The 15,878-nt window shown below is 43.1% G+C and overlaps 1 protein-coding gene across 3 annotated transcripts in view; it reads left to right on the top strand.

Moving 5' to 3' along the window:
* Positions 1–15,878, top strand: part of LOC130871573 (protein HIRA) — a 107,672-nt gene that overhangs the window by 55,732 nt on the left and 36,062 nt on the right. For all 3 annotated transcript variants that reach the window (XM_057765044.1, XM_057765046.1, XM_057765045.1), the window contains 4 exons: positions 2,818–3,012; positions 4,726–4,887; positions 13,873–14,077; positions 14,959–15,063. In XM_057765044.1, the coding sequence (XP_057621027.1) occupies positions 2,818–3,012; positions 4,726–4,887; positions 13,873–14,077; positions 14,959–15,063 (667 nt within the window). The remainder of the gene's footprint in view (positions 1–2,817; positions 3,013–4,725; positions 4,888–13,872; positions 14,078–14,958; positions 15,064–15,878) is intronic.

Genomic DNA, 15,878 nt, shown 5'->3' with positions numbered 1-15,878 from the left:
ACGTCCAGGTACGTGTGTGTGTGTGTGTGTCTTACTGGCTGGCCATTCTAGCTAAATTGGTGAGCTCCTGGTATAGTGAGAAAGATGGTATCTAAAAATGAAAAAGATGGAGAGTGATGGACAAGATATCTGACATGGACCTTTGCCCTGCATGTGTGCATACGCATGCTATTCTCTCAGAATTCTGAGAGACCTAAAGAAAACTCAAAGTAAAACTGGAAAGATGTGCTACTAATTAGCTAAGGTGACTCAACATCAAGACTGCCAGTTATTCCTAAAAAAGTTTGATATGAATCAGGAGAAGTAGCCATAGTTTTCAGAATTATAAAGGTTATTCTGAAGTTATATGGAGAAATAGTAATATTAGAGATATTTTAGAAGGAAAAAAAAGGGGTTGTTTAGGGAAACCTAACTCTACCAGGAATTAACTCTACTAGGAATTAACTCTTCCAGGAATTTTAAACCAGGGAGATACTGACATGTGAGTAGGCAGACCAATGGAATATAATACAATTTCTAGAAGAAGCCCAAATATTCAAGGAAGTTTGTGTGTGGGTGTTGGTGTGCATGTGCAAGTGTTTGTACATGCGTGTGGAAGCAGAAGCTGTCGTAGGGTGTCTTGCTCAGTTGCTCCCTACTGTATGTTTTGAGACAGGATTTCTCCCTGAGCATGGAGCTTACTAATGCAGCTAGACTGGCAGCAGGCATCAAATATTCTGACTTTGCCTCCCCAGCACTGGGATTGCAGGCGCATGGCATGGTGCTTGGCTTTTTATGTGGTTGTTGGAGATCTCAACTCAGGTCCCCATGGTTTTGTGGGAAGTAGTTTACCAACTGAGTTATCTCACTACCCACTTCAAGGGAATTAAAAAAACAAAACAAAACAACAACAACAAAACCCAGGGTCTCACTATGTAACCCTGGTTGCCCTAGAACTCATCATGTAGACCAGGCTGGTTTTGAAATCATTGAGATACCCCTGCTTCTACCTTGTGAGGGCTGGGATTAAAGGTGTGCATCACCATGCGTACCTTAAAGGGAGTGTTAAACCCAGGGTCTCAATTAGTGATGAAGCATTGGCCAATTAAGTAAATGAAAACAGGATGGCTTGTCACTATAGAAACCACATTGATTCTCACCCCTTTAGCAATCTAAGAGTAGAAATGTCTACAACTTAGCAGGTTTTTGCTTGTTTTAGTGTTTCTTTTCTTCTTTTGTCACTTAAAACGTTTGTTTTAAAAGACAAGGACTCACTATGCAGCCTTGACTGGCCTGGAATTTGATACGCAGACCAGGCTGTCTTCAGACTCATAGAGATCCACCTTTCTTTGCCTCAAGATTGATGATGTTAAAGGTGTGTGCTTCCATGCCTGGCCTTAAAACTTTATAATTTTATAAGAGTCCATAAAGAAATACTTTTATAATATCATAGGTTAAAGTTGTTTTCCATAAATTATATTAGATTTAAAACACACCAAAATGACATTGTTTTAGCCAGGCTAAAATCTTAAACTAACAAAAAAACTTATTATCACTTGTTTCCTTCTTCTAAGTCAGATGTTTCTGCATGAAAAATTTTAATTTTTAATTTTTAGTTATATCAAGATAACTATAGTAAAATGCTAATTATTCATTAATTGACAGATAGCAAGAAATTGATAAAACTGTAAGTGGGGGGTCTTGCAGGGCAGGCCTGTAATTCTGGCTACTCAAGAAGCCTGTCTAGGCTACAGAGTGAGTTCATTGCTAGTCTGGGTAATTTACTAACACCTTTTATCAAAATAAAAACATCATGGCTCAAGTGTTATTACAGTTGCTTTACATGTGTAAGGCTCTGGATTCTATCCCAGTATCATAAAGCCAACCAGCAAATAAACATAACCACTACCACTAGCATGACAACCAAAAAAAAAAAAAAACCTGTTAGGTTGTGGGGAAACAGGTACTCTCCTAAGTGGTTTGTGACTTAACCACTAAAGAGAGAACTTTAGAAATGCTTTTCAAAACCACGTGTAAACATTACATTTGCTAATTTTACTACGTTTTTCTGACTATATCCCACATTACACAGCGATTTAATTCCATATCTTGGGGCAGCTACTATGAGCTCTATATATGTACTACACAGTATTTTTTAGTCATGATCATAATCCATTGGAGAGAGTCCAGGCACTTGGCAGATGAGCACTTGAGGCACAGTGGAAGTGACCGAAGTGCACAAGTGTGTGAGCTTGCAATTGACCAGAGAGTTACCCTGAATAGTCTACTCCCAGGTTCCTCAGTCTCAACACTTATATCTCCTGTTGGGGCAGTATGTCTCAGAAGCAGGGAGGCAAACCTGCCTCTCAGTAGAGGCTATGTTAAGTAAATTACATGCCACTCAGTAGGGAAGCCTATAGCCCCTCAAACAAAAGGGAGGCTGCTGTAGGTACTATAGGTGCAGTGTAGGCTCAGTACCATCTAAAAGTTGTAGATAGTAGCCTGGTTGTCTTTTTTGCAGTCTTATGTGTATTACTACTTTACTTTAGAGTCAATTAAACAGTATATTAAGGGTTTCATTTTTTTAAACTCTTCTTTTTGGAAACAGGGTTTCTCTCTGTATAGAGCTGCCTGTCTTGGAACTCACTCTGTAGATCAGGCCTCTTTTAGACCAGGTTGGCCTTGAACTCACAGATATCCACCTGCCTCTGCCTTCATTTTTAAAACTTAACTTTCCATGTTACCCATGCCTCAAGACCCAGAAAAATGGTATTTAGAAGTTATAAAATGCAAGATGTGACATTTCTGTGCTGATTGACTTTTTCTTGTTAATGACAGGGACTTCTCCACGGCATTCTTTAACAGCATCCCACTCTCCAGCTCCCTAGCAGGCACCATGCTCTCCTCTCCTAGCAGTCAGCAGCTACTGCCACTGGACTCCAGTACCCCCTCCTTCGGCACCTCAAAGCCTTGCACAGAGCCAGTGGCAGCCACTGGTGCCAGGCCTACAGGCGAGTCTGTCAATAAGGACAGGTTAGTAGATACCAATGATCAGTCATGTCCTTGGGGGAAAGTTCAGGTTTGGGACATGGTTCCAGGAATAAAAATTGTGTTTTATTCTTAGTTCATGGCCACTTCACTAGAAAAGGGAAGAAATGCTTGGTTTCAAATGAGTGTCTTGGTTGGGAGGATTTGTTTAATTTAGTCCTTGAGGCTATGTGGACTTGACAGAGAAGCTGGTTGAAGGTAAAGCTACAAAGGTTTGGGGACATGCCAGTGAATATTACTGATTACAGGATCCTACTTTTTGGAGATCTAGACTAGAGACAGCCTGACATTTCTGGCTTTGATCTACGTTGTGCTGTGAGTTCCACAATTCACCACTGCCAGGGTGATCCTGTGAGCATGTAGATTTCCCATCATACTTAGAATCAGATTTATCCACTGTCCATTTCTTCACTGCCCACTATATCTAGTCAGAACTGGAGGAGCATGGGTAAGAACCGAGAGTGAATACTGGCCACATTCCCACTCTGGGCTATACACTGTAAGGACCAGGTATATACAGGGCATTGATTGGCAGGTGCTTGCCCTCCAGAGAGAACTCAGGGTCATTTTGCAGAAAGGGCTGCTTATTCATTGGGGGGTTTAGCAAACAGCTTTCATTGAGATTTTTCAGAAAGTGTTTTTCACAGAGCCCATACAAGACAATCGGAGAAGGCTGGTAGCCAGGACAATGACACAAACAGGACTCCAAGTCTCTTAGATGGTTAGAAAAGATGGGTGGTGGGGGAGAAAGAAGGCTGCGCTCCTATTGTGAACTAGTTAGACTGGACTTTTCTCAGAGGGGAGACAGAAAGCTTTGTGACTTACATTTAGAAAGATAGTTCCAATAGGTAGTGGGGCCCGAAATTAAGCAACACCTGCTACTTAATCTGATAAAGGAGAATGCTTCTCTGTCAGTGGAGCAAATTTTGGGTTACTGCTTTCTGGGCTCTAGGAAGATGGCACCAAGCAACAATTGTCACTGCCCATAAGAAATGATGAGTGTACATCAGAGAGGAGATAGTACAACACAGCACGGTATTTAGGAAGCAAAGCAAAGGGTGTCTGGGAAGGATAGGTGCCACCAGGGCTGAGCAGTGTTTTGTGGGTTGGAACTAGAGATCATGGAGTAGGAAAACAGTACCATTGGGGATGGCTGCCAGCATCTGGTATGAGAATGGGGGTGTAAGTAGATGGAAGTAGAGTAACCTTCTTAAGGTAAGCCAAAGCCCAGTAGCTTTGCTCAGCAATTGGGAGAGGGTTGGAGCAGGAGGAAGGCTGGACAAGCCGTTCCACAGGAGCAATGGGTGGGGCCACTTAGGACGGTGGGGACTAGACTGAAGATGAAAGGCAGGATTAGGCCAGGACTTCAAGACCCCAATGAGGGCTTTGCTCCCTCGAGGCCCTGTGGAAGTGGCAAAGCTAGTGGTTGAGTCACTTGGGGTGGACATGCTGTACTCAGGTTGTGGAGACCCAGTATTTAGTCCAAGTCCAAAAAACTGTCAGTATGACACAAAAGGGAAAATAAATGTGAATGCGTTTGCTTTGAACTTTTCAGATAGACTTCTAGAATTTTAATGCATGGATATTAAAAAAAAAAGTAGATTATACTTTGAGGCTTCTTGTAGTTTGATGCTTATGCTTCTTTAGATGGCTCCTTTGTCACTTGTGTTTGATGACCCTCCCATCTTTATTTCCCAGTATGAATGCTACCTCTACTCCTGCTGCCTTGTCACCCTCCGTGTTAACAACCCCATCCAAGATTGAACCCATGAAAGCATTTGACTCCCGATTCACAGAGCGGTCCAAAGCCACACCGGGTGCTCCTTCCTTGACCAGTGTGATTCCAACAGCTGTTGAAAGGTATGTGGTAGATGTTGTCCTTCCCAGATCTTCTACCATGCATCCTGGCTCGTGTAGGAGAGCAAGACTCCAGACACCTCTGTGAGTGACTGCTAAAAGTGGGGAGGTGGCTGGAAGGGGCTGTTGGGAGGAGACTGTGGCCTAAGGATAGCAAAGACAGGAGGCGTAAGAACCAGGCATTCTAGCCTGCCGAATGGATTCCAGGGTTTGCTGAGAAGGAGAACATAAATGTGCTTGGAGAAATAGAAGGCTTGGATACAGTTACACTGAGCAGGTCAAGGGCTTCTGCTCAGAAGGTGAAATGTAAGACACAAGGGATTTAAATGAAGTCTTTGTAGGACAAATGGCCTTTTAAGTTCTGCAGACTTGGTATGGCTTGTCTATTTCTTCTATCTTCCTAACATACATCAGCCAAAATACACAGGCTGTGATTTTTTTTTTTTGTTTGTTTGCTTTTTAATTTCTCGGAGTTGTGGAAATGTGTCCTGAGGTAGCTGGAGCAAGCCTCTGTCATTGGCACTGAGTTTGACTTCCTACAGAGAAGAACTCACTGCATGTCCTAGTGAGTTAGAATAAAAGAAGTAGTCATGGGCTAGGCTACCTTCTTTCAGTGAGTCGTAAGAGTTGTCTACTTGTGGATATGTTACCTACAGTTAAGTGCAGGGACGTTGGCCAGAGGATATTGTGATGTCCACTTAGCCAATAGATGTCCAGTAAGATCGACATTTGTATGAGATCTGTTCTTGAAGTTGGCATGTCTGAAACTACAGTGGGTTGTTCCTGAGATATTCCTGACTAATAACTGCTTGTTTGCTTCTGGTTTGCTCTTGGAGTATAATCCCAAGAGGTCAGCACAGGTTTGCTGCTTTGTTAAGTTGTTGAATCTAGTATTCCAATCTGATGTAATCATTTTTGTATTCACATGTAAACATTTTCATGTCATCTTTTTATTTACTAATTTCTTTATCTAGCCATAAAGAGAAACCTTGCACCTAAGCACTTTGAGGTGCTAGATCAGCACTTATAAGGCAGAGGCAGGAGAATTGCTGCAAGTTTGAGGCCAGCCTGGTCTACATAGAAAATACTAGGCCAGCCAGGGCCATATAGGACCCCTGTCTCAAAACAAGCAAACAAACAAACAAACCCAAATCTCTAATATATGTGATTATTCACAGCACCCAGGACCTAAAATCTGTTGAGTGATCAAAAATCTAGAGCAGTGGACTGTACCACACTGTGAATGCTTGGTGACAGACTAGCAAAGGACCTTGAGTTTTGATGGCCACATCAGTTCAAGAAAAGTAGGTGTTACAACTGAGTCACTAATATAAAGTCAAGTTGCTTAGAAAAGTGCAGCTCTGACTGGGCAGTGGTGTTGCGTGCCTTTAATCCCAGCACTTGGGAGGCAGAGGCAGGCCTGGTCTATAGAGCTAGTTCCAGGACAGCCAGGACTGTTACACAGAGAAACCCTGTCTAGAAATGTGCCCCCCCCCCCCCAAGAAAGAAGCAGTGCCACTGTGAGTTGAGTCCTAGAAAAAAACCCAACTGATGTTTCAAGAGAAGTTGGATTGTCTGAACTAGTGCCAGGTTTAGGTGTCTAGGAATCACCAACCTAGGATATGAACACAAAAGAGGATTTTGCTCTGTTAACATCTAGAGGCACTTGGCAAAGGTATAAATATGGAGTTACTTTTCTGTTTTGCCACCAATAAACTATTACCTGGATGGACTTGGATCCAAAGTAATAAAACACGCAAGGAAGCAGTGCAGCTTGGCATGGCACACGCCTGTCATCCCCACACTCTGGAAGCAGAGACAGAGGGGTCATGGGGGTGGGAGAGAGAAGAGGGACATGAGGGAAGGAGGGAGAGAGAATCTATCATCTAGAAATGTAAAGAACACAAAGTTTAGGATTTGACAGATCTGATCATAGAATTGTTAGGCGGGGTTTATAAAATACACTTAAAGTCTTTAAAATATGTTATTAATATTTTATATATAAAACTGGGTCAAAATGGATCAAAGAACTATATGTAAGAACTAAAATTATAAAACTCTTTAAAAGAAAACAAATATATGTATAGTTAGGCAACTATTTCTTAGATTTGCTGCTAAAAACAGACAACTAAAAACAGATTACTAAAAAGTCCTTGGAATTTAAAGCTTATGCTTCTTAGAGGACACACAGGCCTCACAGGAAATCCCTCAAGGAATATTAGGTGGGGTGGTTGTTGAGGAGGAGGTCACAGGCCTATGGAGGTCCTGAAATCTGTTTGGAAAATGGAGAGGATTCTGAACTGAATGAACTGAATGCTGATTAGAGAGAAGAGCAGAGCTCTATAGACGGGAAGGCCTTGTGCTCCTTGTGAGGTCTGTCAAGATTGCATTCCTGGTTCTAATGGACAGTCACCATTTCCTTCAGCAGAGGATCAACTTGAGTTGGCAGTTTTACTGAAGACCAGGTCTCTTCTCAGTAGCTGTGTCCCAAGTTTTCAGGAGACTTTCCAGCTGTTTAGATATAGTGTGATCTACCTTCCCCATTTGTGGATGACTTTCAGCATCCACTTTTTCTCAGTACTTTGACCAATTGTCTCTTACTGCCCACTACAGAAAGAAGCATCTTTGATCAAGGCTGGCAATGGCACTAATCTGTGAACATAAACATAAGGATTTGAAGAAAGTTTGATAGGCACATCATCCATTTAGCAAAACAGCCCTGTACTGTCTTGAGTAAGGTCTGTGCTCTCTAGCCACAGGCTTTTGTTGAAAGTTATAGCACGCCCTGTAGAGTGGGCCTCAGTTCTACTGCTTGGTACCACCATAACTTGCCACTGTTGTGCCCATGGGCGGATCTTGCTTAAGTAGTTAGTATGCACATATGGCCCACAGCTGAGGAAGGTTGTTTGTTGATGACAGTTCTGTCCCATCAGCTATGGTAGCACCTCCTGGCTTTTGAGGACTAGCCAGCAAGGAAGAAGGGCCCATTACTGTTCAGCTCGATTTTTCCATGTCTTCCCTCCCTCCCTCCCTCCCTCCCTCCCTCCCTCCCTCCCTCCCTCCCTCCCTCCCTCCCTCCCTCCCTCCCTCCTTCCTTCCTTTCTCCTTCTTTTTTCCTCTCCCCTCCCCTCCTTCCCTTCCTCCCTCCCTCCGCTCTCTTTCTTCCCCCGACAGGGTTTCTTTGTGTAATAGTCCTAGCTGTTCTGGAAGTCACTCTGTAGACCAGGCTGGCCCTGAACTCAAAGATCCTCTTGCCTCTGCCTCCTGAGTGCTGGTATCAAAGATATGTGCCATCAGGGCCCAGCCTTTCACTAATTTTCAGAGTGTCTATACCAGTTTCTACTCATATTAACAGTGAATAAGGGTTTCTTTTTCCCACATTTTCACCACTGTTTTATTTTATTATTTGTTTTCTTGATATCTGTTCTGACTGGGGTGAGGTAGAGTCTCAAAGTAGTTTAATAAATTATTTTATTACAATGATTTATTTATTTAGTGTAGTATGTATGTATATATGGGCATGTGTATGCCACTTTATGCATGTAAAGTTTAGGGATAGTTTTTCTCCTACAGTGGAGTTCCCAGGATTGCACTCAGGACATTAGTTTTGAGGTGCTTTTATTTGATGAGCCAGATTGTCAGCCTCTTGTTTAGTAGAATTCTGCAGTGCATTTCCCTGTGGCTGGACTTTCATTATTTGGCAGATTTATTTTTATTACTGTTTCAGTCTCATTGCTTATTATTTATCTGTTTAAATCATTTATCTCATCTTGGCTTATGCATCTACAAATTCATCTATTTATATTCATTTTCCAATTTCGCAGACGATAACGTTTTTAAGGTATGTGCTAGTACCTTTTGGAGTTCATTGTTATCTGTTGTCATGACTCCCAGTTTGTCTCACTCTAACTTGGGTTTGTCAATCTTGTTTTTCTTTTTAAAGAACCAACTCTTTTTGCTTTTGTCTTTTTGTATTTTCTTTTCATTACTTGCTACTCTGATGAGCTTAATTATTTTTTTCTGTCTGCTGATTTGGGGTTTTGCTTATACTCGTTTTTCCCAAGGCCCTAAGGCACATCATTATTTAATTTATGAGGTTTCTTTTATTTTTTTTGTAAATGTAGACACTTGTCACTATAAACTTCTCTCTAAGAAATACTTTAATTTGCATTACATAGGCTTTGTTACATTGTGTTTTCATTTAAATCTATGAATTTTTAATAGACCCATTTGTCATTTTATAGTGTTTTGTTAATTTTGATGACTGTATATTTCTATAGTTCCTTTTATAGTTAATTTCTAGCAGTATTTGCTTGTGGTCAGATCAGGATCAAAGTGGTTGTTTCTGTTTTCTTATATTTACCAAAGCTTAGTTCTGTCCCAACACATGATCTGTTGTTCTATGGTTGTCCGACTTTTGCTGTTGCTGTGACAAGTACTCCAAAGAAACAACTTAGGAGAGCAAGTTCATTTGGCTACAATTGTAGGGTCCAGTCCATTAGAGAGGTCAAAGCAGGGATCAAGTCAGCTACCCTTGATAGAAAAACAAAACGAACCCAAAACACTTTCAAAAAGAGAAGAGTTGTTCACAGTGTGGCAGGTAGAAAGCAAGACACTTCAAAGATGGTTCCACACCCTGCCCACCTTCTAGGATTTTTTTTTTTTTTGTCCTGGGATTTTTTTTTTGTTTTGTTTTTCTTTTTTTTAAATTTTTTTTTTATTTATTTTTTTATTGAAAAAAAATTTTCCCCCTCCTCCCGCCCCTCTCCCCCTCCCCCCACTCCTCTTCTCCTCCCTCTCCAGTCCCAGGAGCAGTCAGGGTTCCCTGCCCTGTGGAAAGTCCAAGGTCCTCCCCACTCCATCCAGGTATAGGATGGTGAACATCCAAACTGTCTAGGCTCCCACAAAGCCAGAACATGAAGTAGGATCAAAACCCCGTGCCATTGTCCTTGGCCTCTCATCAGCTCTCATTGTCCGCCATGTTCAGAGAGTCCGGTTTTATCCCATGCTTTTTCAGTCACAGTCCAGCTGGCCTTGGTGAGCTCCCAATAGATCAGACCCACTGTCTCAGTGGGTGGGTGCACCCCTCGTGGTCCTGCCTTCCTTGCTCATGTTCTCCCTCCTTCTGCTCCTCGTTAGGACCTTGGGAGCTCAGTCCGGTGTTCCAGTGTGGGCCTCTGTCTCAATCTCCATCCATCGCTAGATGAAGGTTCTATGGTGATATGCAAGATATTCATCAATATGGCTATAGGATAGGGTCATTTCAGGTTCCCTATCCTCAGCTGCCCAAGGAAATAACTGGGGACATTGCCCTGGCACCTGGTAGCCACTCCAGTTCAAGTCTCTTGCCAACCCTTAGGTGGCTCCCTTAACTAAGATATGTGCTTCCCTATCCAACCTTCCTTTATCTCCAATCATCCCGTTTCCCCAAGTTCCCCCCATCCTCTCCTTCACACTTTTCTCTCCCCATCTCCCCTTACCCCCATCCCACCCCACCCCCAAGATTCCAATTTTTTGCCTGGCAATCTTGTCTACTTCCCATAGCCAGGAGGATAACTATATGTTTTTCCTTGGGCTCACCCTCTTATTTAGCTTCTTTAGGATCACAAATTATAGACTCAGTGGCCCCTATCCACAGCTAGAAACCAATTGAGGTAACCCAGACCCAAAAAGAAGATCATGGGATGTACTCACTCATAATTGGTTTGTCCTGGGTTTTTTGCAGTTTGAATATGTTATGGTCTCTAAACAACCTGGATCTATAGTTGGCAGTCTTTCCTTGGTTTTGGAAAGTTTTACTGATATTATTCTCAGCTGTTGTCATTATCATTCATTACAACGTTATGTTTTTGACATTTTCTGCCATAGCATTAGTATGTTAATGATACCTCTTTAAAACTTTATAATTTGGTAATTCTAGAAGTTCTGTCATATCTAAATTTGACTCTAATTTTTTGAGACAGGATCTTTCTATATATCTCTGGTAGACCTGGAACTTGCTATATAACCCAGCCTGGTCTTGAACTTACCAAGATCCACTTACCTCTGCTTCCCAGGTGCTGGGATCAAAGGTATGTCACCATGCCTGGATTTTATTTTATTTTTTCTTTTTGAAGCTGTCTTTTGTTTTGGGATTTATCTTTGTCTTTTTGGTTTTTGTTTGTTTGTTGTTTTTATTGTTAGGTTTCATTTATTTTTATCATGATTTATAATTTTTTATTATATAGGCTGTGTTTTTTATTTCCTATAACTAGGTGTTAAAAGCATCATTTTGTATGGCAACTTTGTTCTGTCTACTCAGTTAATTTTGAATGTTCCCCAAAACAGCTCTCTCAGTTGTAATCTTCTATAGCAGCTTGTTGTGGTAGTGCAGTATTGATGCTGTCATGGTGATGTCTGGGACTTTAGGAAGGCATTCTTTTCTGCTGCTTTAAAGAAGAAAGAGGCAAGCTGGGCGGTGGTGGCGCACGCCTTTAATCCCAGCACTCGGGAGGCAGAGGCAGGCTGATCTCTGTGAGTTCGAGGCCAGCCTGGTCTAGAAGAGCTAGTTCCAGGACAGGAACCAAAAGAGCTACGGAGAAACCCTGTCTCGAAAATCCAAAAAAAGAAAAAAAAAAAAAGAAAGAGGCAGAAATAGGAAAAGCCATAGGTTTGGGTACATTGTGCCTTCATTTTCATTGAATTCTAGGCAGTCTTTAATTTCTTTATTTCTTTCTTTACCCAGGGGTGATTCAGTTGAGCACTGTTAAATTTCCATGAGTTTGTAGGCTTTCTGCATTGGTGCAGTGGGTATGGTTAGCAGGATGACTTATGGTCCCCTCTGTCCAGTGACTCCAGATGGTGTCTCTTAACGTAGACCAATCCCTTAGTCAGAACCCAGTGGGTTCAGTGAGAACACCAGATTCATAGAGGGCCCTGAGCTTGGCCCAGACTTCCTTGTGTGCCCACTGGACCTCTTGCATAGTATCAAGGAGGTTTGGCCATTCAATTCTGTCAGCAGTTATGCCTGGAGATTGGGAATGATGGGAGGTGGTGTGACAAACATGATGTTGAACAGGGTAAGCTCCCTATGGTGGGAAATTCCTGACTCTATACAGGGCAAAGGGTAGGAGAACCACCCAGTCCATGCCAGTTTCCAAGGTCAATTTAGTTAGGGTCTCATTTAGAGTTCTGTTCATCCTTTCTACCTTTCCTGAACTCTGGGGTCTGTATGCACAAATGTAACTTCCAGTCACTCCCCAGAAATGTGGCTAAACTCTGACTTACATGGAACACAACCACTGTCTGACTCTTGTGGTTGGAAAGCCATACCTGGTCAGGATGTCTTCAAGTAACTTCTTTGCCGCCACCTGTGCCGTTTTATATTTGATGGGGAAAACCTTTGTCCACAATGAAAAAGTATCTACAAATACTAGCAAATACCTGTAACCATACTTGCCAGGTGAAGAGGACCTGCAAAAGCTGCTGACACTCATCCCAAGTGGGTTGGTGGGTGAAAAGAATCGTCTCAAAGAGGCGAATCAGTTCCTTAGGGTTTTCTGAGAAGGGTGCATTTTCAGTTCTCCAACTGTAAAAATTACTAGTAGCAAAGGGCCAGTAGTGATGTGGCTGATTCCTATCTTGGTCTGGGGGTCCCGCCACCCTGTGGGGACAGATCATGGTCCCCAGCTCAGGCTGTGGCTGTGGATCCAAAGGGGTGGTCTCCCCTCTAAAGCAGCTGGGACTGGTGGAGGAGGGCCCAGCTGAATTGTCAGCGGAGCTGGCTGTGGAATAACTGCACCAGGGTCAGGGGTGTAGGGAGGAGGGGTGAAAATCTCCTCTGGGTTGCTTCCTTGGAGGATTTCCAGATTGGGAGCCAAAGGGGCTTGGCGGGTGGGTCTTCTTCAGCAACAGCCAAGACTTTAACCTGCCTGGACAAGAATGGTTTAATCCAGGAAGTGGGGGGGTCTTCTACCAGGTTTCTCCAGCCAACTATGTAGGTCACTTGGTTGGGGTACCCCATCCATGGCCTGAAGACAATTTCCACTACTGCTCCTATGAGGTTCAGGTCAAATGTTAATCTTGGAGGACCAGCCAACATTGAAAGTTGGCTATTCCAACCTGCAAAAGTGACAAGTTTAGACTTTTTAATCGGGACTGAGAAGTTGTGAACATTGTCATCCTTGTAATGAATCAAGAGTAAGTGTAGGGGAGAAGAAGTAGTCTATCCCATAGTGTCCATCACAGTCAGGAACACAAGTACAGACAAACTCAGACACCATAGGAGACTGAGGGCACAGGAAAAAAGTTTCACTAACGAGACTAAAACAAAGTGACAAATAGGAAGATGGCTTGTAGTCACTCCATGAGAGTGACCCACTTTTGTGCCCAAACACTGTCCAAACCTGGGCCTCTCTTTCCTCAGTTAAACAGATGTAGGGCTCTGTCCCCACTGCTGGGGTCGGTAACATCTTCCAGCCTCCAGTGATCAAGGTTTTTCTAGCACGTCTGCTCTAACTGCTGTCGATCACAATTACTGATTCCGTGTGCCACAAAAAGCGAAAGTAAGGAAAGTGAGTGCAGACAGATAAAGAACAAAGACTTACCAGCAGGGTTGTGGGGTCCTGGACAATGCACCAAACTGTTGTCAAGCTCTTTGTTGGAATAGAAACTAGAGTTCTCCTCTACAGTGTTTATTAACTTTTGTGAAAAGTAGATTTTTAAAGAAAAGTATGGGGTTTAGAGAGGTGGCTCAAAGTTAAGAGCTCTGTTGCTGTCACACAGGATCTGGACTCAATTCCTAGCACTCACACAGTGGCTTTTAACTGTCTATGACTGTAGTTCCAGGGTGTCTGGTGCCCTCTTCTGGCATCAGTAACACACATGGTACATTGATATACATGCAGGCAAAACACTCATACATATAAAACAAAATAAATAAATAAAATCTAAAAAAGCATTACAGAAAAATGGCCTTGTAGATAGGATTACAGATGTCTTTGTTTTCAGGTTAAAAGAGCAGAATCTTGTGAAAGATCTGAGACCTCGGGACCTCCTGGAGAGCAGTAGTGACAGTGACGAGAAGGTCCACCTGGCCAAGCCCTCCTCACTATCCAAGCGGAAACTTGAGCTTGAGGTAGAGACGGTGGAAAAAAAGAAGAAAGGTCGCCCTCGGAAGGATTCTCGTCTCCTGCCCATGTCTCTATCTGTCCAGGTGAGGCCTATGAACTGTGTTGCCTGCCCCACCCTGCCTCCTTGGGAGGCCCTTGCATGTGGAGGGGTATCTTGTTAATGTGGGATGCTTAGACATTCATTGTATCTTGTAGGCCATGTTCCTTCAGACCTGCCTGCCACTCATCTAGACCTTGAGCAGGCCTGTTAAAACTTTTCCTGGGAAACAAACAAACAAAAAAAGAGAAATGTCTGTTTACTTCAGATAGGTGCCAACAGATCAAAGAAATAATTCCATCCAAGTCCAGCTGGGGTTACTTAAAGAGCATGGACAAGGAGCATAGGTGATTCAGAAGCAGTGATGTGGTTGTGAAGTCCCACCCTAGCATAGGTGACACGTATATAAGCTGTATTACTGGAGTCCTGTCTTCAGTCTAGTTTTTGCCTCCTACTCTAACCCATTCCTTAAGATCATGTGCAACCTAGTGGTGGGAGGGTGTGGTGTCTGGAACGTCAGGTGAGGGTCTAGTAACACCCTTCCCCAACTTCATTGAAGGAATGTTAACAGCTCCATTACTGGTACTGTAGACCCAGCTATCACTGTATTGTTTTGCTTATTTCATTGCCATGACGTGGGGCCAACATATTCTGTAGGTCACCACAGCAGTCTCTGCTCCATGATGGCGAGATGGTACTCAGAGGAAATAGCTACACCACAACTGGTCCCCTGATGTCAGCCCCCTCATCTGTCAGGTGGGGATCCTTGTAGCATTCCCTTGTGCTTTCTGTCTTCCAGAGTAGGTGGACATGCCTTGGGAGCAGGCCCAGCCTCACTTTAGGTCCTTACTTCTGGGAGACTTACTTTCCCTAATGCTACCCCTGTAGTGTTGAGGTGGGGCTCAGGGATATTTCTGGCTCTTTTAGTCTCCAGCTGCCCTGTCTGCAGAGAAGGAGGCCATGTGTCTGTCTGCACCAGCACTTGCACTGAAGCTGCCAATTCCAGGCCCGCAGAGAGCGTTCACCCTCCAGGTGAGGACCTGCCCCACCACTCTTTCACAAGCACACACAGTCTCTCCTCTAATATAAGCCCTATATTGTCACACCTTGGGGACTACTCTAGTAGCTCTCCACCCCCTTCTAGAGGGGTACTAGCTGACTGTGGTGGGCTGCTAGCATCCTATCCCTACCCTCATGCCTCTTCCTCTACTAGTTTTGCTTTTAAGTCTCAACTGCCAGGGCTGCCCTTACCATCAAATCTGGACACCAACTCCTTCAAGTCCTGATTTGCATCTCTTTTGAGAAGCCTTTTGTGTCTCTTCCATCATTCTCGACAGCTTCAGGGCACATGGGTTTATGGTTTGTTTAGTCTCACTGTCCTGAACTGCTTCTGAGTACCACATGGAACCCTCCTTGTTTCTGCTGTCAGTAAAGAGAATTTAGTTCCTTGCTTATGAGCACCTCCATTCCAGTTCACCTACTTGTATGGTGGCCGGCCATTCATGTAAACTTGTCAGCTGTTTTGCCTTGGCTTCCATATAGAAACCCAGTTTAGATATATATATCAGCTACAGATATGTATAAGGCTGAAGCTAGGCATTAATTAAACTAGTTCATGCTGTGTGTTATGTAATATTGTAGTATTGCATAGGGAAGTTAATATGGAGAGCATATTGGGGTTATCAAATATTGCAGTCTTTGGTAATCCTTCAAATTGTAGGCTTACTCCCAAATTCATTTCTGTGTGACTGTAGTCTTTACAGTATATTCTTGGGCAAGTTATACCCCTGTGAGATAATGTGGTTACTTTCTTTCCCTGTCCCTTCTTACCCTAATCCCTCGTTCCC

This window comes from Chionomys nivalis, chromosome 3, assembly GCF_950005125.1.
Source record: "Chionomys nivalis chromosome 3, mChiNiv1.1, whole genome shotgun sequence".
In the NCBI taxonomy this organism is placed as follows: domain Eukaryota; kingdom Metazoa; phylum Chordata; class Mammalia; order Rodentia; family Cricetidae; genus Chionomys; species Chionomys nivalis.
This window is presented reverse-complemented; position numbering and strand designations above follow the sequence as displayed.